The sequence below is a fragment of the Rhyacophila brunnea genome, unplaced genomic scaffold (genome assembly GCF_057557595.1).
Source record: "Rhyacophila brunnea isolate RB1 unplaced genomic scaffold, BYU_Rbru_1.0 scaffold_15, whole genome shotgun sequence".
In the NCBI taxonomy this organism is placed as follows: Eukaryota; Metazoa; Arthropoda; class Insecta; order Trichoptera; family Rhyacophilidae; genus Rhyacophila; species Rhyacophila brunnea.
In genome coordinates, this window is record NW_028232806.1 from 20999505 (window position 1) to 21023738 (window position 24234).

The 24234-nt window shown below is 33.1% G+C and overlaps 1 protein-coding gene across 1 annotated transcript in view; it reads right to left on the bottom strand.

The window, feature by feature from the left end:
* Window positions 1-594: 594 nt before the first annotated feature.
* Cep290 (Centrosomal protein 290kDa) overlaps window positions 595-24234 on the bottom strand; it is a 40707-nt gene continuing 17067 nt past the window's right edge. The window contains exons 12-32 of the mRNA XM_085942775.1: window positions 23768-23936; window positions 21690-22615; window positions 21368-21602; window positions 21142-21280; window positions 20400-20509; window positions 20098-20274; window positions 19136-19388; window positions 17609-17849; window positions 15645-16359; window positions 14784-14921; window positions 13904-14183; window positions 13359-13597; window positions 11239-11388; window positions 8428-8589; window positions 8110-8267; window positions 7560-7753; window positions 6765-6961; window positions 4891-5039; window positions 4707-4798; window positions 3726-3854; window positions 595-1000 (exon numbers count right to left, since the gene is read on the bottom strand). Of these exons, the coding sequence (XP_085798901.1) occupies window positions 956-1000; window positions 3726-3854; window positions 4707-4798; window positions 4891-5039; window positions 6765-6961; window positions 7560-7753; window positions 8110-8267; window positions 8428-8589; window positions 11239-11388; window positions 13359-13597; window positions 13904-14183; window positions 14784-14921; window positions 15645-16359; window positions 17609-17849; window positions 19136-19388; window positions 20098-20274; window positions 20400-20509; window positions 21142-21280; window positions 21368-21602; window positions 21690-22615; window positions 23768-23936 (4898 nt within the window). The 3' untranslated portion in view covers window positions 595-955. The remainder of the gene's footprint in view (window positions 1001-3725; window positions 3855-4706; window positions 4799-4890; window positions 5040-6764; window positions 6962-7559; window positions 7754-8109; window positions 8268-8427; window positions 8590-11238; window positions 11389-13358; window positions 13598-13903; window positions 14184-14783; window positions 14922-15644; window positions 16360-17608; window positions 17850-19135; window positions 19389-20097; window positions 20275-20399; window positions 20510-21141; window positions 21281-21367; window positions 21603-21689; window positions 22616-23767; window positions 23937-24234) is intronic.

A 24234-nucleotide genomic window follows, 5' to 3' on the forward strand; every position in this document is an offset into this window, starting at 1 on the left:
GATTATATACGAACTTGTCTGAATCGATCAAATAGCACCAATACGATGACAACATCACATCTCGCTTACGCTTGAAGAATGAGTTTGGAGAGACAGTCAGCACTTATACGTATAAGCAGTTATTATCACGATAGTTTAAAATACACACTACTGGTGCAAGTAAATTCATGCACGTGTAAAGGTGCTATAAGGTCGGAACTGCAAAATAGTGAATTTGCAGTAGAGCGATTTTAATGTTGCGATTGACACCAAAGCATTATTTTAAATGCTGGAATTGTAATTTTTCAGTTATGCCTATATAATATTGATTAAATTTTTGTTTTTTTTTTAGATATCATCGTTTTATTATCATTAAAATTATATAACAAAAGGCAATTAAGTCAAAATAGCCAAAAACGCAGTTCCTACCTTTTATGTGTGAGGTGTCGATATATGTATGTATTACCCATTCCCTGTGTAGGCTTCATCGAAAAAAAAATCCTGCCATTACATTTTCAGCTATAATTAATATGCTCCTCATGAAAAAAAGTTTGGGACCCCTGCTGCAAGGAATAGCTTCATTATGATATATTTTTAATAAACAACTTACAAATCAGTATGACAATAATTTTATTAGAGAATAATATCTTCAACCTTACAAAAATCTTTATATAAGACCGTTTTGGTTTTAGAAGCATGTTTTTTGGTGTAGGTACAATGATTCATTGTGCAGGTACATTATTTTTAGCTTAGAATAATACCATTGACTAATTGCTATACATACCTAATATGATGTCGGCTTAGGAACAAAAATAGTACAATTTTTGACTTACATATTTTAAATTATAATTAACAAACGATGAAGAAATATGTGACTAGATAGAATATAGAAAATTTAATCGCAATTATGTACAAATAAAATATGTTGAGAGTTTTTTAGAAGTTTCATCATTCTTCCTTTGTACAGATATCTTGATTAATTGTTTTCAGACTGCTGCGGTTTTCCTTTCAGCATTGATATCTGGAATAATAAATTTGAAAAATTAAGAAATGAAATTAATTGCATTATTCTATGAATGACATCATTTATTTTATTATATGTATACAAAGAAACTGCTAACCTAATGATTATTTTATGCACAGTCACAGCTAGAGTTGGGTTTTGGGAATTTCCCGACGGGAATTCTCGAGAAATTTTCAAGATTTCCCATCCCGAATCTCGAGTTTTAAAATTTTTAACATTTAGGGAAATCCCGGATCTCGAGAATCTTTTCTCGGCATTCGGGAAAACGATTTTCTTTATGAAAAAAAGTGGACGTTCAAAGACTGATCGGGGCATTTAACACAATTAAGCCAACGTCGACTCAAAATGAGCGCAATTTTTGCAACATAAGGGAATTTTGTGTCTCAAAAGCATATGCGATTGTCAGACGCAGCGATTGACAGTCTGTGTTTTTTGAAATTCTATTTTAATAAGTAACGTTTTGAATTCTTTTCGTTTTCCTACTTCTATTTTGTTTGTCTTCTTAAATAAATAAAAAAAGTCATATTTTCTTGGAATTTGTTTGTTTCTACAATGATTTTAGGATTTTTACGGGTTTTTTTTTTTAAATTTCCCGATATCTCGGGAATTCTCGAGAATTCTTTTCTGGAAATCCTGAATCTCGAGAATTCAAAATTTCATCATTTCGGGGAATCTCAAATCTCGAGATTGAGATTTTCTCGGGAAATACCCAACTCTACTCACAGCTATGTAATAAGTTTAAAACGATAATAATAATATTACTTTAGATAAAATTACTGCAAATAATAGTTGCAAAATATTATTTCAATAATATCTATACCGTTCTCTCATTGTATGTACATTACCGGAAACAGAGCAAAATGTATATTACTATTTCGTGTTGAAGACATTAAGGGGGGACATGCTCGTCGAAGGTCAAAATTGAGTTTTTATTGTATTTTCAAACCATGATCCTGGACACTCCTTAAACGTTGTAGATAATCTATTTATATAATTTTGAAGCCTTATTATCCTTTATAGTTATTTTAAACATTTGATGACTGCATAAAGTATTTTTGTTACATAAAATAGTATTCTTTTAAACCTCTCGCTCTAATGTTTTAGAATATAGTCATATTTCGGTACATAACTGTGCAGTGGTGTTAAGATTTTTTACATTTATTAATTTTTAAACGTATTTATGAAACCATTAGTATAATTTATTACGAGATAATTTTTGTAAAATATTCACGATAAAAAATTATATTGATAATCTCTGTGATCCCAAATTTGACAAGAATTAGGCATTATTCTATTCAAAAAATCGGCAAGATTAACACATTTGAAGATGATTCTAAGGATACTTATTATAAGCTATGTCTTTGACCATTCAAGTGTGATAAACATCTTATGAATAATGATTGCTTTATAATAATTATTGACCTAAGAATAAGGTAGTGTTTTTTTGAAATACGCCATTTCTTTTGTCATTTCCTAGTGGTTAAGCTACAACATACGGCCGTAGCCATAAATTGACAAACTAAAATTAAATTAGGGAGTAAAATTATGTTAACGCGCGTGTTTGAACATGTACCTAACCGAATTTTTTTTTTTTTTTTTTTTAAACGGTACATGTTCGAACACGCGCGTCAATATCATTTTACTCCCTACTTTAATTATAGTTTGTCAATTTATGGCTACGGCCGTATGTTGTAGCTTAACCACTGGGGAATGACAAAAGAAATGGCGTATTTCAAAAAAACACTACCTTATTCTTAGGTCAATAATTATTATAAAGCAATCATTATTCATAAGATGTTTATCACACTTGAATGGTCAAAGACATAGCTTATAATAAGTATCTTTAGAATCATCTTCAAATGTGTTAATCTTGCCAATTTTTTGAATAATAAAATGCCTAATTCTTGTCAAATTTGGGATCACAGAGATTATCAATATAATTTTTTATCGTGAATATTTTACAAAAATTATCTTATAATAAATTATACTAATGGTTTCATAAATGCGTTTAAAAATTAATAAATGTAAAAAATCTTAACACCACTGCACAGTTATGTACCGAAATATGACTATATTCTAAAACATTAGAGCGAGAGGTTTAAAAGAATACTATTTTATGTAACAAAAATACTTTATGCAGTCATCAAATGTTTAAAATAACTATAAAGGATAATAAGGCTTAAAAATTACATAAATATATTATCTACAACGTTTAAGGAGTGTCCAGGATCATGGTTTGAAAATACAATAAAAACTCAATTTTGACCTACGACGAGCACGTGAGCCGTTAAGTGACATGGCATTTATATGATGGAATATAATAATACCAGATGATGACAATGGGAGAAAATAATACATATGTCACTGTATTGAAATATTCACCATTGTGCATTTATTGATCAACAGAATGTTTTTACCAAACTATATTTACAGTATTTTATTTTCCATGTACATACGTAATTAAGTAATACAGTTTGTATAATGTTTGCAATTTAAAAATCCTCTCAAGCAGCAACAATCAATATTTTGTCCTATATAATTTTTTCATAAATTCAATTTGAATGTTTTCCTAGCAATATGCAATAGTAATTATTGTCATCCATAACTATTTCTTTTTCTTTGATATGTCTCACAATAATAAATCTGAATACATAATTAGAAGTGCCTAAATGATGCATTAATAATGTTAGGAAGATAGAGACATAAAACAATCATTAAGTACCTCTTTGACCAGTTGCTTTTCTTTATCAGCAGCTTTTCTGAGAAGACTCTTGGCTCTCTCTAAAAGTTCATCTTTTTCCTTCATCATTCTAACTAAGCGTTCATTCTCGATTTTAAAGTTTTCCAGTATCTAAAAATAATTATACATAATATAAAAACTGGATAGAAACTGCATCCAAGGACGTGCAAAAACAATCTATACTAATAATAAAATTGGACTGTCTATTTGTCTTGTTACTCAAATTTTTTTTTACCAATATTCATGAACCTTGCACAACTTATAGACTATATTATAATATTGTTGATAACAATTTTGTTTTTTCGTAAACGTTCATCTCGATTCTCGAAAATAACGCACTTGTGAAGGCACGAGAAAAGAATTAATAATGCGAAACAATTAACTTCTTCATAGTGTATATTTGTCTGTCCACTTTTTCTTTTCATATTACATGCACAGTCGTGGGTGATTGCTAGTAGTTAAATATGCTAATACTTAGGTAAATTAATAAATACTTAGTGTGTTGTGTGATTCTGACATATTACAATCCAAAAATCTGATAATTGGCTTGGTAATTTATGGGCTTCCATTTACAAGATATCAAGTTCCACTTCGAATTAATATTCAGCACCATAAAATACATATCTAAAATGAAACTCAATCGTTTGGTAATATTTTATTGAACGGGGAACGATATTTTCTTTCCGATGGCAACAAGTCAAAAAAAATGCATTCGGTTGTCTCTGATGTCTAGAAATATGAAATGATTCAGTAAAGCTATAGTACTCCATATTGTTTCTGTGATCAAGGTCTTTTGAGATCAAAAACCAAATCAAAACTTAACACAACCCACAGAAACCCAAAAATAAGTACGTCGTGTTAGATTTTTGGTCTCAAAACACCTTAAAACCAAGGTGCAGTATTGGTTTGTTTTATTGGTAAAACACTATCAGTAAAAATGAATTATAGTCAATGAATCCATACCTGATCTTCTGAGAATTGCACAGGACATTTCCTCAATCTTCCAGCACCAATTTGCAATCTCTTATTATCTGCTTGGAGTCTGCCAATCAGACCTGGCAAAAGTTTGTAAAGCAAATAAAATATAAGTACTCAACAAAATATACCATAGGTATATACGGTCACAATAATATTTTTTCTGTCAAACCTCTCAGTGTCAATACTGTTCTTTCGAGATCTGAAATCCTTTTAACTTGAGAAACGGTGCCGGTGGTTTGAACCGGTGGGTCCAAAGCCGTATATTCTATATTCTTTGCGATTAAATAGCTGTTTTCTTCTTTTAGAAGCTTTGAATAGCTGGAAAAGAAAACAATAACTTACAAAAATTACAATAACAGGTTAAGTGATGACAATATAAAAATCATTAACTTCAATGATATGCAATTGAGACTGTAAAGTTACAGTTACATAATATTATGTCTCTGCCTTGGAAAGTATACCTCAATCAAATTTATTTAAAATGTACATTTCCATAAAGATAATTTTAGCAACCTACTAATCCTATGATATGTAGGTATACATACAACTGAATACATATCAACTGTGGAAAGGAAAAGGGCGTAATCCACACAACTCAAATTTTACAGGAGGCACAAAAATGTTTTTGTTATGGTTTCCGACCAAAGTTAAAATACAAAAAAGATGTAACCTTGAACTGCATGATAATTAATAATTTTGTTTTTATATACTTAATCTGATATTAATTAAAAAAAAAAACAACAAAAATGATGGTTAAGTCATTTTTCCCATGTCAATTCTTCCTTCTTTTTTTTAAATTGATAGTTAAATTTAGATAATAAATCGACGTTTGTAGCTTACATCCTTTGAACACAATGTGTATTTAGTTGAATACAACGTTATTATGCAATAAAACCTATTTTGAAAAAAACTGAGGGTTACGCCCTTTTTCCTTTCTACAGTAGATATAGCTAAAACCAATCTTTATAGTAATATACAGAGATTTAATGAATCAAAATTTAAATGCAATTTCCATCAAGCATCTTCAGTCAATTATATACATAATATCATTAATTTCAAATAGCATATTCTCAAAGGCGGTTTTGAGTATAGTAAAGGCACTGACAGATTTGGAGGCCACATGCGGTGACATTCCGTGGGGGTAGGCAGATTGAGCATCGCTTGGGGGCGGCAGTTACCCAAAGGGCGGCAAATCGGAAAAGCAATGACACATGCATATCTAATTTAAAATTTATCCAAACTTGTTTGTCAGTCACACGCTATTAATTGTCTATTAAAGCAGAGATTTAGTGGTATACCTATATCTTGTTAGTAGTATCCATACAACACATTTCTTAGATATTTGAGTCATGAATTGATGAAAAAAAGTACTGTTTAAAAAAAATGTGACGGCATTTTGGCACTATCTAGGGGCGGCATTTTGTCTAGGGACGTCACTGGCCACATGTAAAAAATTTTCCTACACACGGGTGCAAAATATGTATATTTTTAAGATTTTCCTACTTTCTGATAAGCGACTGCCAAATCTGCTTCATGGAAAATTGCCACTAGATATTGTTATTCCCCATATTGTTTCATGAGACTATACAAATCCTACCCACAGGTACCATAACGAAATCCTAATATAAATAATGTTGCATAGAAAAAAACAACTCAGAATCATATAAAATTTACAACTAACTTATTAACCTTTTCTATGCCTCACGATATAACTATGGCAGTATCTGACAGGCCGTAGATTTTTCACGACATAATATGTTGAATGTAGAGCGAAACTTTTACTACAATCGTAATACCAATAATTTGTGGCTTAGTATTTCATAATTATTCAAACGGATGTCACTGTGTGTTTAATTTTTTAAGATTATGCAAATCAACCAACAGTGGCTAGTAATTTGAGTTTAAAGTCAGACGAGATAACTCGTGAAATTTGTATGTGCGGCCTGTCGGTCACCACCTCATAAAGCGAGAGAGCTCGTTGAAGGCATAGAACCGGCTAATAAAGCTCAAAATTTTGTATTAATCAACATAGAAATTTGTCACCTTTCCAAATGATCTCTTTGTTGCTTCACTCTTTTGCAGCAAGAATTTTCACCGTCAGATCCGTCCGGGTCCAATCTCTTTCCGACGAGAAGCAGTTGATTTTCTAAAATCTCTGACTCCAGCTTGAGATTCTGCTTAGTCAGCAAAGAATTCTGGCCAAGCAATCTCTCATACTCATTGACTAGAACATCTTTTCCCTGAATAAACATAAAACATACTCAAATGAGTTACATTAATATATGAATACGTGTATTAATTAAGGCGCTAAGTACCAAAATAATAAAAACTGACATTTTTATAAAAAAATGTTCTACATACCAACGCCAATAACTTCAACTATAGTCTAAGTGCCTCAAGCAATTCAAAAAAATACAGCAAAATAATTAAACCTGTCGACGTTGTAAGTCCGTTGGCGTGTTTTATTTATAATGGTGTAAGTAGCACTGCAGTGGTCAACGGCATTCAATATAAAATAGCTGACGATAGTGTGTTAACACTTGCGAGTTCTTAATACCTAAAATTATAGAAGCTGCCGTGATTGCTTCACACTGTAAAACTACATTTTTCAAAAGGTCTGCTTCATGAAATTTTACTGCAATGACTCGGTATTTTGTAACTACAGGCAATACTACTTTTTGGTACTTAGAGCCTTATTTAATACACGTATTCATATTATCATTGTATAATTTTTTTTATAGAAGGTACAAAAACAGTTTTCCTGAAAAATAAAATGGTAAACTTGTGACAAGTGGAGTATGAATAAATCAGCAATAAACGAACACAATTATTACTAACTCTCTCGGCCAGTTCCAACGCGGTAATTCTTCTCTGTTGCCATTCCAGTTTTTCAAGCAATGAGCTGTGCTTAATATTTCCGTCTAACTTGATCTTAAGACTCCTGACCTCGTCTTCAAGCCTCTCTTTGTCCTGCAGCAGCATTTCAACATGATTGTCATAATTTCCAGTACCAGTCGATGGGGTTTGGCCTTCTAAAAATTAATAAAATGACATTTGAAGCGTCTAATAACAAAAATTGAGTCACAAAAGTCACACATATGGTGAAAATCCAACAATCCAATTTTTATTGCAATTTGTACACAATTTTTATTGATTTAAAATGTCCCAAAATCACATGAAAACATGTTTACAATTTAAAGAAACTGATTATTTAAAGTGATGAAAATAAATATTGACACGAATTTGTTGACACGAAAATCCATGCGCTTTCTCACCAAAGGGTTACTGACTTAATGTTAATTACTTTAATGGTTAATGACTTTCTATATATGTAATATCATCCTTTGGTAATTATGTAAAACTCTAAATCAGCAATAACTCTATTTACCTCTTGAACTTTTGGATACTCTCGAATCCAGCTGTCTCTTCTCTCTTTCTAATCTTGAAACCGTTACCCGGGCTGAGTCGAGATGTTTTTCGAGCCTATCAAATTGGGCACACTTCTCTTGATATCTCAGCTTCCAACGCTCAGACGTTTCTTGCCATCTAGCAATGAAACAAATTTAAATTTAAACATAAATGATAAACACCATTCTGTGTAATTTGTGATACATATATAATCAACCGAGCAATTAAAAATAAATACTTCATAAATCGTACCCCACTAGTGTGACGTAAAATAGGACAATAAAATATTATTTATTACCTTTTTTGTTTATCCCAAAGCGCCATTTGTTTGGTTTTGCTATTATTATTAGCCGAATGCACAGAGCTCCTTTCCGACAGTTGAAGTTCCAACGATTCAATTTTTCTGTTCAGCAGTATTGTGTCATCGACTTGGTGGGACTTTCCATTGGTGCCAACAGGTCTACAACAATAACAGACTTTAAAAAACTTAAAACAGGTTTTTAGTGCAAAAGAGTCACAAAATTTGACTCATCTAAAGGAAAAGATCTCAGTTCAACAAATAAACATATGAGGCGTCTAGTTACAAAAAGCGATAAAACCATATTTTGTCGAAATCGAGAAAAAAATACGTTCGTATTGTCCGCAAAATTTTACACCATGTGTGAAAATTTTATGTTCCTAAACACGATATAAACCTATAAAAAAAATTTTTAAATTCTTAATTTGGTACAAAAAGCGATATAATTTATAAATCGGAATATTTGAAGTCTGGTTGATTTCGCGCGAATTTAAGTCGACCAATCAGCGAGCGGTAGATATTAAAAATGATGTCAGAACTAAATCTCAAGTTGTATGCTCAAGATGACAGTTATTCGTTGTATTCATTTCGTTTTATCACTATAAATAATGAGTGACTTACTCCAAAATATAAAAAAGATTACTAATGGAGTGTCTAGAAAGCGAAGACAAAACAAATATTCGTAGAAAAACGAACAGGAACGCCGTATAAAGTAAGTAAAGTTTGTACTACATGCCATGTACAGTGTAACCGCTAAATATATATTTTTTAATTTTGAATTAGTATTTTTTGTGTAATATTTTTGTCTATACTGAGTGTTATGTTAGTAAATGTTTGTTTTTAATTTTTTCTATGAAATATATTAGATTTAAATCGATTATAGTTTATGCATTTTCTTACGTAAAACGTATTCTATGAAAATAAGCATATCAAAACAACTTGTTAAAATGAATTTCCAGTGGATTCCAAATGCGGCTGCTGTTTATTTTATTCTTTATATTCACTTTATGAAATTTAGGTACAAGTCAGTTATGGAGAAGCCAGGCGGGAACTGCGCTAATTGTCGTAGACGATCAGGGGCCACGTGATACGCTCGATTAAGACCGGGTGTGGTTTTGTTTGGAGGGATTAACTTAATGATTAATTAATTAATGTCGTAGACGATTTTGGCAAAATTCATGAATTTCAAAAATTAAAATCTAACCTAACCTAAACTAACCCAACCTACCAAATAATCCAGTATATCGGCTATTTTCAAAATGTGCTTGCCACTGGTTTCCCCATAACCGACTTGTACCAAAATTTATGTTTAAAATTAAACTCTTCCCATACATTTATACTAAATAAATTACTTTCTATTTTTTTAGGTACACACCCACTATTTTGCCTAGTCTCCCACCGTGCCGACATAATGCTAAGGGCTTTAAATGTGCTACCTTAACAATGGACGACTTGTTGGTGTTTCATTTTGCATTTTCCATGAAAAATATTATTTTGAAATATTCACGAGTAAATATATGCAGAAAGCATCGTGCCAGAAATCCTGATAGCAATACTCGATAACTAGCCTATAAATTTTGGCATTTCCTACCTTTCATATTCTGTACCCATCCTTTCCTGGATTAAGAGTTCAGGTAAAGCCCTAATCACGCTTAATTCCGAAAAAAGTATTAACATACATTTCATCCAAAATAATAAGCAATAAAATGTTCTGTTCTACATTTACATGCTATTATTTTAGCTTTTGTTTATTCTCAGTTCCAATGTATAATATATGTAAATCTTTAAAAACATTTGTGTTATCATGCTGATATTTTTTAATTTAGAGAAAAAAATAACATTAGTTTTAGTACAAACTATTTCCTAACCATGCTGTAGCATCTCGTTGGCGCGTGCTGAATGAGAGGTGAGTTTGCGCCAATCCAAAAAATTGTTACAAATCGCGATATGAACAATCTTATTTTGCTAATATTTATTTGATTTTAGAGTTTATTGGTACTTACACATTGTCATTTTGTTCTAATTTAAACCTACAATATGATGGAATAAAGAATCTTGACTAAAAATAACGAATTTTACCTTAAATCATAAAAACACGTCTCCTGCAAATATTGAAAATGTTGTCATATCGCTTTTTGTAACTAGACGCTTCATATACGATTATAATAAGTTGAATAAAGATCATCATAATCAGTAACTTAATAACCAAAGTTGGGTCCTAGTATCCTGGGCCACTGTCATCCAGCCGGTGTCTAGACCGGCTGCTCTAGCATCCTCCTTGTTGGCATGTTCCAATTACTAAAGTTGGCACTGTCAATTCTTGCTGCATGGTCTGCCTGTCATGTAGCAAGTATTAACCAATAGTGTTATATGTGTACAATGATAATGCAAAAACTGTGCACATCCATACTCGCAATTGAAAAAGACAGCATGTTATATAACACTATCAAGAAAAGAAAAAAAAGTGTGGTATTCAACTATCTCTTGACAAGTTTGTAAAGAAAACACCTGATTGCTTATACGCTTTGTTAACTCTATTATAACCATTGATAAACAAATATTTTAATGTACACCTTTAGATGATTTTTTTTATATTGCTATACTTTTGTACATTCAACATTCGTACCAACATTCAAGAACCAATTATGTACGATAGTCGATGGTATACGATTTTGTGAAAATCTGGACAATGATTTTTCTCCATGTCAATTATTTTAACTTTCAAGCTATAGTTCCCTATAGTAAGCTATAGGACCATAGTTATAATTACACTGGATAAAAAATACTATGAGAAGAATACAATGTTATTACCCTCTGGATATTTGAGATCGGAGGTTGCTTAACTCCAGGCGAGTTCTACGCTCCCTGCCCGTCAACACCCGAATCTGTTTCCGAAGTAACGCATTCTGTTTTCCCAGCATCTGTTTCTCACCACGTATTCTGTCGATCACTGCTTCTGACCTGAAACACATAACAATGAAGAGGACATCTGATTTATTGTACAGTTGGATCAACCTAGTTATCAATAATTTGAAAAATGTATGGAAATGGGAATCACTGTTATAGTATAAATAGCAGTGGCGAAGGGTGGCGTATGGAAATGGGAATGACTAGTATAGTATAAATAGCAGTGGCGAAGGGTGGCGATAGGCTGTAAAGATCCGCCATAAATATTTTATACTAAACTTTGTCAGGCATACATATTGGTTTTCATTGAAATAAGACTACAATTTATAAATGGTGTTTGTTAGTTTTTTAAAATTCAATTAAACCCTGCGAAAACCAAGCCATAATAGATAATAGTCAAAAAATAATCGTCCATCTATAAAATATCTAAAATTATGCAATTAAATCATACATAACTTTGGATATTTTATAGATAGAATAATATTTTTTACAACGTTTTTATTAGCTCATATTCTTGTTTGTCCGGTGGTTGTTTATCCGGTACAAATCTTGCAATCAATTTTTAACTGGCTTCCCGACTAGCTAGACATTTGACACTTTTAGAATATATCAGAACACGATGACAATACGTTCTTTTAATACTTTTAGCCATCTTTAAGTAGAATTGAATTCATTTTCAGTTAATTCTGTTCTGTATGAAAAGTTACTTCGGAAGAAATCCGTAATCCAATCCACTATTATTGGTTGCTAAGTGGGTGGTCCTAGCAACTAAATTATTAATATATATGTGGAACTATGGTACTATGGAAATCAAAATGACATTTCAGTATTCTATATTTGTTTGTTTGTTTGTTTGTTTTTTATTTACTTCATATCAAGTACAAGTTTGAGCATAATAATTGAATGGAAAATTTAAAAACGTTGTATTTAAAAAGTTCTTTTTATCTTGTAATTTTTATCTATTATAGTTTGGTTTATGCAGTGCCTAATGAATTTAAAAAAAAATGAACCAATATAACGTGTAATATGTATTTTTAATTCAACGAAAACAAATAAGTATGAATGAAAAAGTGTGCACAATTTTGTCATATCGCCCAAAGTACACCAAAACTATAATGGTTTGGTTGAGGCAGGGTTTAATTGATTTTTAAAATCTAACCAATACCATCTGTAAATTGCAGTCTTAGTTCAATAAAAACAAACACGTATGATTAACAAAGTTTAATGTGAACTATTTATGGCGTATTTTAACAGCCTACCTCCATCATTCGCCACTGATAAATAGTAGCATGATGATAGAGAAGAATTCAATTTAGAGACTTTGTGCATGAGATTAAGTAAAAAAAATAAAAATAAATCTGTTGTCATTGCTTCAATGTTCTATTTTTTGCATGGATTATTACAAATAAGAAAAGTCATTATGTTACTCATGATAAAGTATCTTTGGCTGGATGATGATGGATGATGATGGATGATGATGGATGATGATGGATGATGATGGATGATGATGGATGATGATGGATGATGATGGATGATGTAGGTGGTATGATGGAGAGTCTTTGTTGATTGGTTATTGAAATGAAAGTTTATTGGTTGATACAAGAATACACTGAATACAATAATAAGGACGATAATGTGAGAATATAATCTCAAGGTAATGATGTACTGATGAGATCGAAATGATCAAGAGATTAATAATTATAAGAATGCATTTGATTCGAGTGGAATAACGGATGTACTACGTCGAGTGAAGAATTCGTGACAATAGCAGTACCTGCATCTCGTGACCAACTCGACGAGTTGAGTGTTAGTTCATAGATTGTTCTTCTTATTTATATTAATGCAGTACTTATATTACCATAGATATTGTCGTAATTCTCAATCAAAACAAACACTACGGTCTAGTTATGATTGAGGAAACGTTGACAATTATTATTGCTAATGTTTTGTTTTAATAACAAAACCTACATATTAAAGTGTGTCACTAATTTAATGCAGAGTAGCATGATCGCTACATAACTCACCATGCGGATTGACCGGCTTCTCTCGAAGACATCAAAGCATTATGATCGGTGAATACATGTCTATTAGTTTCCATGGTGTCAGATGACATTTCTAACTTGCTAAAGCCGGCTCTGTCAGTTTGCATGAGAGAATTATTTTCTCCATTTGAATTGCCATCTTCTTCCAATTCAATGATGGCGGACAAATCGAAGGTGGGGTCGCTGGCTGCTATCACAGTTTGGAGGTTCAAAATTTGGTGCTAGAATAATAATTATTGAGTTAAAGTTAGCTACGTTTAGTGATGATATTACTCAAATTATATTTTTGTCACACTTTTTTCCCCATTTCCTCATGCCCCACTCACCCTCTGTAACTGTAGTTGACACAGAAAGTAAGCAGGGTAATGTGTTTATAGTTTATGGTTGAAAAATTACATGTGAATTTGCCAGACCTGGAATTCTTGACTTCACTAGCTGATGCGTTACCAATCGTACTCAGGCGATAACACCTCAATTACTTCACAAAATACAAATAAATTTAGACTCTAATTATGTATAATCGTCACCTTCAAGCTTGTATTCGCTGTGTGTAATCTATGAATGGTGCTATCTCTCTCTGTTATCTGGCGAATAGCGGTGGTTCTCTGATCGGTGATTTCCGCTTTGAGCAGACCCACTTCCTGGCGGCAATCTCCCAGCTGTGCCAGCCAGTGTGAGGTCTCCGTTTTGTACGACACCACTTCGCTAGAGTGCTTCTCGTCGAGTCTCCGACTCAGTGACTCCATATTGGAAAATCTTTCACCCGCCAGATTCTTCCAACGCTCGCATTCTGATTTGCATGAAATGCTGAAAACAAAGCCAATTTTATTTGTGAGTCATATTGATTTTAAACTAGTCCAAAAAGTTTAAACCACAGCTACAGGAAGTCTAGATGGAAATTCTATAACATTTTTAGTATGGTTGAATTGGTTAATTAATATTTTGTAAATGTTCACATTGAAACATAGCCACCATCTTTAACAGTTAGTTTGATGTTTCCCACATTTTCGTAATATAAGTAGAACCTTAGACAATAATGTGATTTTAAATCTAAATATTCTAATCAATAATCTTAGTTTTGTTTGACAACCTTTCTGTGTATGTACTTATAATTGATGCAATCTATTATTTGACATGCTAAATTTGCATTAAAATGTGAAGTTTTTGAGAAATGATCTAAAATAAGATAATAATATCTGTAACACATTCAAGAATCACAATTTATTAAGACAATATGTACATGCATGTTTAATAATTATATTGTGTTATTGACTGCTTGAGTGAATCTAAAATTATGTTGAAATTTTTGTGGTGCAAACCATGATAATTTGAGGGATTGGATAACGAGGACAGCGCCTTTGAACCAGTTGCAATATAAGTACCATCTAATACTAAGTAGGTACTCACAGTGATGCATGACTAATGTCCATGTCTTTTTGTAACTGAAAGCATCTGTCTTCAAGCTGAAGAATTGAGCCTCTGTATTTTTCCATGGTGGCATTATAATTTTCGACATGAGACGGTGCAGTCAACAAATCTTTCAAACTGTAAAAAATATAGACAGATTATAAATACTTTATAACCAAAGATAATTAATTTAAAAACATTGACAATAAAAGAATCAAAAATTGTACTGGTTGATGGAAAACTAGGCGCTGTATAAATAAATAAAATGCGCATAGAAATACGTGTACATTACGTCTTGAACCAGCAAGTATAATATAAAATATCTACCTATAATAAAACACAACTTATGGTTGTTGCAAATACTCATGTCAATAGTGTACCAAATTTTTTTGCTGAAACACAGTGATATTACGCAATAATAGTAACGAGACAATATTCCCCAAATTGTATTATGTATTTAAATAAACTTTTGATTGGCTTGATATTTTACACAAACCTTCAATATACACAAAATGGGGAATCATATTGCGAAACATTGTTGATCGTTTACCAGTATATTGAAAGTTTGCACAATATATTGTACCGGTCGAAAGTTTGTTAAATACATTGAACGTTTTGCGGAATATCAACCGATTTGTAAACATTATTGCACAGTATCGCTTCAGTTCAAATGGAATGTGTAAAGCACACCATCAACATGAGTCATTTCAACGACCAAAAACCTCGCTTAATTATATTTTATATTACATTTCTTGTATACTTGCTCGTTCAAGACATACCGTACATGTATTTCTTTACATATTTTATTTATCTTTACAGCGCCCAGATGTCAATTGTCCAGTTGACCCTAATAAAAAATACCTGTTATGTTCACGTTCCAATGATTCAATTTTCATCTTCATGCCGATAATTTGCTTTTGTGCGAGTACATTTGTATTATGATGTTCAGACTTTTCATTCTTCAATAACTCTTTATACTGTTCAATCGTGGCATCTTTATCACTTTCAATATCTTTAAGACCCTTTAGAAGTTTCTTTAGATGGTCCATTTCATTTTCATTATCAATTTTCTCATCCACCGCATCAACATTGCCTTTATCCAATTCCTGAATCTTCACATTCAAGTAAACAATAATAGTTTCCTTGTCAAGGATCAGCTGATTTACAGCAGCCATTTTGGATTCAAGGGCTATTTTATCATTTTCCAAATTCAAAATTTTCTCCGATCTCTCAGAAACCATACAGAGTGACTCTTTAATTTCACATTGCAGAGAATCTATTTTAAATTTTAGCTCAGATACATCTTCGAAATCGAATGGTTCTTTGATTTCTTCAACAATATCAGTCTGACATTGTGCATTCTCCATGACAGGTGGACTTTCAGGGTCAGTTTGAATGACTACAGTAGTCTTGGTTGAAGGTTTCGGTGAACTGCCGTCATCAATATTTTTCATAGGAGATCCCGGTAAATTAATGTCTGTTTCTATGTAGTCATTAATTCTTTCATTATTCTTATGCATTGGTATAGGTTTCTTCATTGTTCGGGGCTTTGGAGTCGGTTTATGTATAGGTTGATCTGAAATAATTTTCAAAAGAAAGCCTTGTATGACAACTTTGTAATTTCACACATCCAGTAAAATTATCATATATTATTTTTAAAATTACACTTTGATACCAGATGAAAGTCTCCCACAGGAGACCACCTCAAAGGACGGACCGAACCATCAACTTTCCCATACACCACAGCCTACGTCCACTCTTCGCGGTTATCGCAACCCTCGGCCGAGCGGAACCCGTCTCCTAGAAATTCGAATTCGTCTATGCTCCCGCCAAAACACAGACGCGGCCTGTCAAAAACGGTCGCTCGCACCGCCACTAGTCAATTCGTCGGTAAAACAGAGAGCGCGTTAATGCCGGCAATCTGACAGTGGGACGCGCGCGAAAAGCTCTTTTTTACATCAGACGTCGACCAGCCAGGATCTCTTCTCTCTCGCCTTGGACGCGGAGCCACAAGCGTCTGCAGCCCAGCCAGCATTTCCCACCAAAAAAGACTGCATCGCCACGCCGCAAGCACTACTCGCCTCGGATGCCAAGCATCAATCAGCAGCCCAGCCGCGACACCACGTTTGCAGCCCGCCAAAGCGCCAATTACCAACCGACCGCCAACGACAATACCCTGTATCTGCGATAATATAAAATATACCAGCCTCGACACCATACACCGTGCGTTTCTGTCTCCTACCCCCGCTTTGGCCTTGACGTTATCACGGCCTGCTATCTCTGCTTTATACGCAGATGGCCGGTGATAACTTAGTACAAAAAAATCCCCAGAAGAGGGAATCTTGGTGATTCGCAATAAAAATGGTCATGTTTGATTTGGAAAACAATAAATAAAGTATCAGGCCTATTTGATATCTGAGAAAGTGTTCAATTCAATTCGAATGCAGCATGTCTGATTAGCGCAGATGTCAAATGCATTTTGTTTCGAATGATATACATCTGCCTTTATCTTTTCAAATTTAATTACCTCCTTCATATTTTTAACACTTTTACAGATAATGTAAATTGGAACGAAACAAATAACTTTAAACTTCTACCGTGTGTGCCCTGCACAGCCACTCATTTTTTATAAAAGAACAAAAGTTCCTCAACACATACATAATGACGTGCTCCAACCGTTTAAAATATTAAGAGCAGATATCCAAACATAAACCCATTAACTCTTTGAATTCTTTTTAGTTATCCACCATCTTAAGTATACATCTGATCAACACTCATCAGCTATCATTATTAAAATAAGATCTATATAATAATATAAAATTTACCTTCGGTCTGTTGAGATTCCTCGACATCAATATCAATCAACTCCACAACAGAGGTAGACCTCCTCATATGAAAAGGTAAAGATTCATTCTTATCATCAGAAGTTGTTTTCCCAAAAGCAAATGACAGCATGAGCAGATTCTCTTCCAATGAATTCAGTTGGCTTTCCATTTTTCTCCGATTATCTTCCAGGCCGCTGATTTTCAAATCAAGTCCCGATTTTTCTCTTTCCCATTTAGATTCCTGTAACACAAGTTATGTTTAATCCACATACTAATTTTATTTAATTAATGCGATTTTGAAACTTGAAAATCAATAAATTACACATAGGTACTGTTGTATTCCATTTTTTAAAAATCATACATACATCATTTTCTATAACATAAATCGTGGAAACAAATAATATAAAGCAGGAATTGCGAACGAATCTTGTCTTTAATTGAGTAGATTTATTCTGACTACATATATACGAGCTGCCATAGTGCAACGTTCTATTAATTCTATCAGGATACACAGTATTTTATACACTGATAAAAACAGTTGAAATGATATGAAAACTTACTTCTCTGCAGTGAAACCATTTGGGAATATTTTTTGACTTATAGTGCCTGTACACGTGCATGGATTTACTTGCACCAATAGTGTGTATGTATTGTCTTTACAAGACACTTGTAAAGCCAGTGCTCACCTACGCATCGGAAACCTGGACATTAACTCTGCGAGCCCTGAACATCTTTGAAAGAAAAATTCTCCGCCGTATATATGGACCGATCAGGGAAGGCAGCAATTGGAAGAGAAGATATAATGCTGAGCTCTACGGGCTGTACGAAGATTGCAGCGCAGTTCAATCAATTAAGATTGGGAGACTGCGATGGCTAGGTCATGTGCACCATATGAATGACAATGAACCAGCAAAGAGAGTGATGTCCAGCAATCCAATAGGACGTAGAAGAAGAGGGAGGCCAAAGATTCGCTGGTTGGATGGAGCTGCCAGTGACTGCCGTATTCTGGGAGTACCAAATTGGAAAGCGGCCACACTGGATAGGGACAGGTGGAGGGAGCTGTTGGAGGAGGCCAGGACCCACACCGGGTTGTCGCGCCCCTGATGATGATGATGATGATGAATAGTGTGTATTTTAAACTATCTTGATAATAACTATTTACATACAAAATTGCTGACTATCTCGCCAATCTCATTCTTCAAGATTAAGCGAGACGCGACGTTGTTATTGTATGGTGCTATTTGACAGGTCGTGAAAATCGGTTAACCCCAAAATGAGTCATAGGTGTAATTCGTTTTTTTACCGACAGGTTTGTCACTATCATAATAATACTATGCGGGCGCAGATATCGTACAGTCCTTGTCGCATGAAAATTCTGAAGCTTATGAACTTTTTTGATCCATGCTTGCAATCTTTCAATTTACACGATTTTTGTTATGGCCGCGATACTGCCAGCAGTAAATCATAAGCGGGGTATTATATTCCGAACATTATTATAAATTTTACACACGTATCATAAGTCCATACCTTTATCATTAGTTCAATATAATGTGGGCACTGCAAAATGTCTTCATTCATACACTGCATATTTTTTGAATCGACTGCCAATAATCCAGGACTTTCCGAACGTGAATTACTTTCCATTTCCTCTTCAAGGTTATTGATTTCCGCCAGTCTTAGTTTAATTTCTTCTCTGGTATTATATATATTTTCCAGTATTGCCAAAGGAATGGATCCTTGGTATTGCTCTCTCATTGCTTGCAGTGCAGAACTTAGGAAACTAATGAAAGAAACAGAATATTTGGAATTGTGATAATAGTAACTTGAGAAGAAATATACAACATTTATTCAATAATTAATTGTTCATAAATAAAGAAGATGGCAACCTGTTTCTTAAATGTTCTGTTTTGATTAGCTACTTACCTTACTTTACCTCTTTTTATTTGCGATTTTTTTGTGATTTTTTATTTAAATACATTAAAATAACCTGCACACCCTAAAACTCAACATATTAACACAAGTATAAGGAAGTCTCAGACCCCCGTTTCCATCTTGACAACCTCACCTAAATTCAGTTAACGATTTTGTTTCGGAACTAACGATACCTCAAGGGTTCTGTCGCCAACCCTCTCTTACCTAGCAGCGGTGCTACAAAAGCAATCTGCACGCTGCAGGTCTCACATGGCAGGAAGCACGAGACGTGGTGATGGACCAAGGAAGGTGGTGCAACCTTGTGCTTGCCCAATGCCCCAACACTGGGACGTGACAGGGTGAAGTGAGTAAGTAAAAATAAATAAAAATAAAAACTTATTTTATGTTTGTATGTAACACTAATGCAATGTGGTTTTATCTCAATCTCTGGCAAATAAATTTCAGAACTTGCTAAAAATATCAAATCATGATTTGCACCTTTTCTTCAGCTTTACTTTCATATTTATTTTGAATCTATTTGCACACAATAAAATTTTCCTGAACATCTTTAAAATTACCTTATTTTTAAATTAGTCCGAGTGACATAGTTATCAAATTGGCACTCTTTCTCTTCAATGATGTTTTGAAATTGTTTACGTTTGTCCCTTTCCTTTTCGAGAGATTTTGTAAGTTTGTCTCTTTTCTTGTGCATCTCAGCCGTGTGTAAATGAGACACCAGTATCTCACCGCTCAATCTAAAAAAAAAAAAAAAATATTGGAAATCGATAACCATTTGGAAATGAAATGTAAAAAAAAATATTTTCATAATTTTATTCACGAAAACCGTGTAAGTTAATAATAGATTGAATATAATATTCACCTGGCAATAATTGCCTTGTTGTCGTTGACAGATTGAAGATCCAATATCTGATGCCTCAAGATATTGATTTCTAAACCATTGACCAGTTTGTCGTGTTGGATATCACTTATCTGAAAACCATTTCACACGTTAGAAAGTATAATAATTAATATTTAATGAGGCGTATACGAAAGCGAAAAAAATAAAGTTGTTATTAGGTATATTGAGATGCACGTCACGTACTATCATGTGATGTCACAGTGAGCTGCCGCTACGGAAAAAGGTGTGTAATGTCATTTTTCCTGGTATTTAAAATGTTATCAGACTGATGCTCGCATCCCGTAGCATATTTTGAACCTTTAAACGAACATTGTCAGTTAGGAATATCTTCCGAAACCAGAACAATACGGTCACCTCACGTGGTACCGCACTGCATCGAAACCTGCATGACTCAATGAATGTTTTTTATCATCTTCTACATGCCTACACATTTTCGAATCATGTCAAAATCGCGTGTTTTTTGTTTTTAGCGGTTGGCACTATGTATTTTCTATAAGAATGTTATCTATTATCTATGGTCTGCGGGTTGGGTTCTGTTCAAAATATTATTGAATTTACAGACTCGTTACTAGGTTACTCCATCATTGAATTTACAGAGATCGTGTGTGTTCAAAATATTCTGCAAAATGATGAAACCATACACTAAATTTGTCGCCATGACAGTACGTGACATGCATCTCAATATAATCACAACTTAACTCACCTGTTCTTCTAATGCTTCCATTTTATTTTGTAACTGTAAAATGGCCATTTTAAGTTGTTCATTTTCCTTAATTGTATTTTCATAAATATTTGAGCTATCCTTGAATTGATCCGCTGATAATGACGTTTGGAACTTGTCACTACAAAGAAAAATATACTCTAAAATAATTAATTATTCTATCAATAGACTATATTTTATAAATGATAGTCATAATGTATAATCTTACATCAATGCCATCTCTTTTTCTTGCAGTTTAAAATTTTCAGATTCCAATAATTCTATTTTCATGTTGGCAGCAGTGAGGAGACTGTTGCAGTTTTCCAATTTCAAATGTGAAGCATCCTGATGCTGTGATAATAGACTGTTGACTTCATGCAAATACTTCAATTTTTGATTCAACGCAACTATTTCTGTCTCACTAGCGGCCAGTTTTGATGCCAGTTGTTTTAGACTTTCATCGGCTGGAAAATATTAACCGAGTCGTTCATAATCATACTTGAAAAACTCTAAAATATAAACATTGATTTTTATATTATAATAAAACAAACCTGTTTCAATATTATGAGATACAATTCTTAATTCTTTCTCGTCTTTTAGTAACGTTTTCAGTTCATCATTTTCCGTCTGCAGTAAGTCATATTTTCCACTCAACAAATTCATCTGATCTTTATCGCAGTCAAATGCATTTCCAGCAGATTTCAATACTTCATTATTCAAAAACAATCTATACTTCATTTCGTACAAATTCATCTTTTCGTTTTGTTTTACAAACACATCGAGTGGCACCGATTTTCGCAGACTATTCCTCAAATCAGTCACGTGAAACATCAACTTTTGCCTGTCTATCTCGTAACTTTTCAACTTTTTAAACGTATCGATTTTGTACTGAAACAATTCATCTTTTATTGTCACATTTATGTCTCTCACATGTTTAAAAGTGTCTAATAAATGTTTATTTTTTCTCTCTAAACAAAACTTATCGCTAACATCCGATGATTTAAAAACATGTTCATCCAATTCACTTCCACTTAACTCATTCAATTGTACTTTAACGCTGTCAATTTCAGCGGACAATGCTTCAATGTTAATTTTATACTGCTCTTCCATAGTGGACCATTTATTTTTATCATTATGACTTTGGGTGAATATTTCAATCATACTTTCGTACAAATATTCAAACTGTTTATGAAAATGCATCAAATTTTCATGCAACACAATAGAATAATTCTTATCTGTTTGTTGGATGTAAGTATCTTTGATCGTTTCACTGTCTTTAAAGTCTGCATTATTAACATCGTCTTGATTCAAAGTCCACATTGCCATATCTTGGTTGTCCACATCTTCAGAATCTATATTTCTATCCAATTTATTTAAGATATCCTTATTTTGCTCAATTTCAGTTAATTTCTGCTCTAATTGCAAAGATTTCTGTGATTCCTTTGCTAGCAAATCAAGGGTGGATAAAATTTCAGTCCTAAGGTAGAAAAAAAAAAACAATTTAATGATACATTATTTAAAAAAATAAATAGTATGAAAATTATTTCTTCTTCGACCATGTCCGATCCTAATAGGATCATATGGGCCTCCACAGAGTAGAGGTTTGTATTAACAGATTTTATTTTTACGAGAAATGGATGTCAGCCACTTGCTCAACCTATTAGGTCCATACCCTGACTCACACACATATTGAAAAACAATATGTGTACTTGCCAGACCCAGGATTCGAACCTATTACTATTCGAACCTATTCGAATTTATTTTACTGTATCTATTACTATTAAAAATCTGGCATAATATAATAATTATAGTCATATAGTGTGATTTTACCTCAGCACTGAATGCCTTGAAAGAATGCATGTCTCTACAACCTAGTTCAGACTAAGCTAGTATTTAATCGCGTGGTGAATGATTTATTTACCACTAAATGTTTTAGTAACTGAAAAGTGTCCGAACACAGCAAAAACAAAGTCATGGCAACAATAATGTATTTAACTAAAGATAACGTGTTCAAAATAATTGTCTCGCAGCATATTAATTGGTATTTAATGATAGTGATGGGGGCCACTACTGGACCGAAAAATAGAACAGAATGGACTGACTCATCTAAATGATTTTACTAAATGACCTGTTCTAAATTGTCTGTTCATACACGTTTAGTTATTAAATTACTCGACACTCGACTAAAATAATAGCATAATCTGAACCAGGCCTACTTGCTATGCAATTATCGCATAAGCAAAAACACCACTTTACTAATGAACGCAAAATCTTAACAATAAAAGTGCCCCATAACTAACCTTGCTCAGTCTTTTGTAAACAGATGAAAACTACTTGTATTGAAATAAGGAAGCATATTATTACAAATTCGCACTTATGTCTTTTAACACTATTGTCCTATTAATTCTACTAACATTGTAATGTAGGTAGGTACATGGCTGTTTAAAATTTTAAATAATATACATTTTTGGTTGAAAAATTAATTCCACTATTTTTAACTTATTCTGCTGTCCATTTTAACATTGTGATTGACATACTATACATCATAATATTATTATGAGATGATACGTATCTATTACATACTACAACTAGTAAAATAATAAAATTGTAGTATAGGTTATTATAGTACCTGGCTTCTTTAAGCATGGATCTAAGCCCGTCTTGAGTCCCTCTCTCGGCTTGCAACTCCATCAGCATTCTCATTGCAGGATGATACCACCCAGCTACGTGTCGTGCGTCTAAAGCCCTCAGCAATTTCTCGAGACAAGTTGAGGTTATGTCACATGGAGAAGTTGTGGCTACAATAAGAGAAAAAAAGTCTTATCCTTTTATATTTGTAAATTGCTCATCATAATTGGCACACTGTGATTTTATGATTTTTAGCATGATTGTATGCTACGGAGCCATATTGTAAATCACATGTATGCTAAACAGTAGGTAAGGCCAACAGATAGATCGCAAATGCAGCGTGATGTTGCCAAATCTCATTACACGCAAGCACTGTGCTACTTTAATGTATAGTGCTATGTCAGAATGATGACGAATTCCCAATTTTTTTGAGCTATCACTGTATAATATGAGGGTTGTCCAAATATT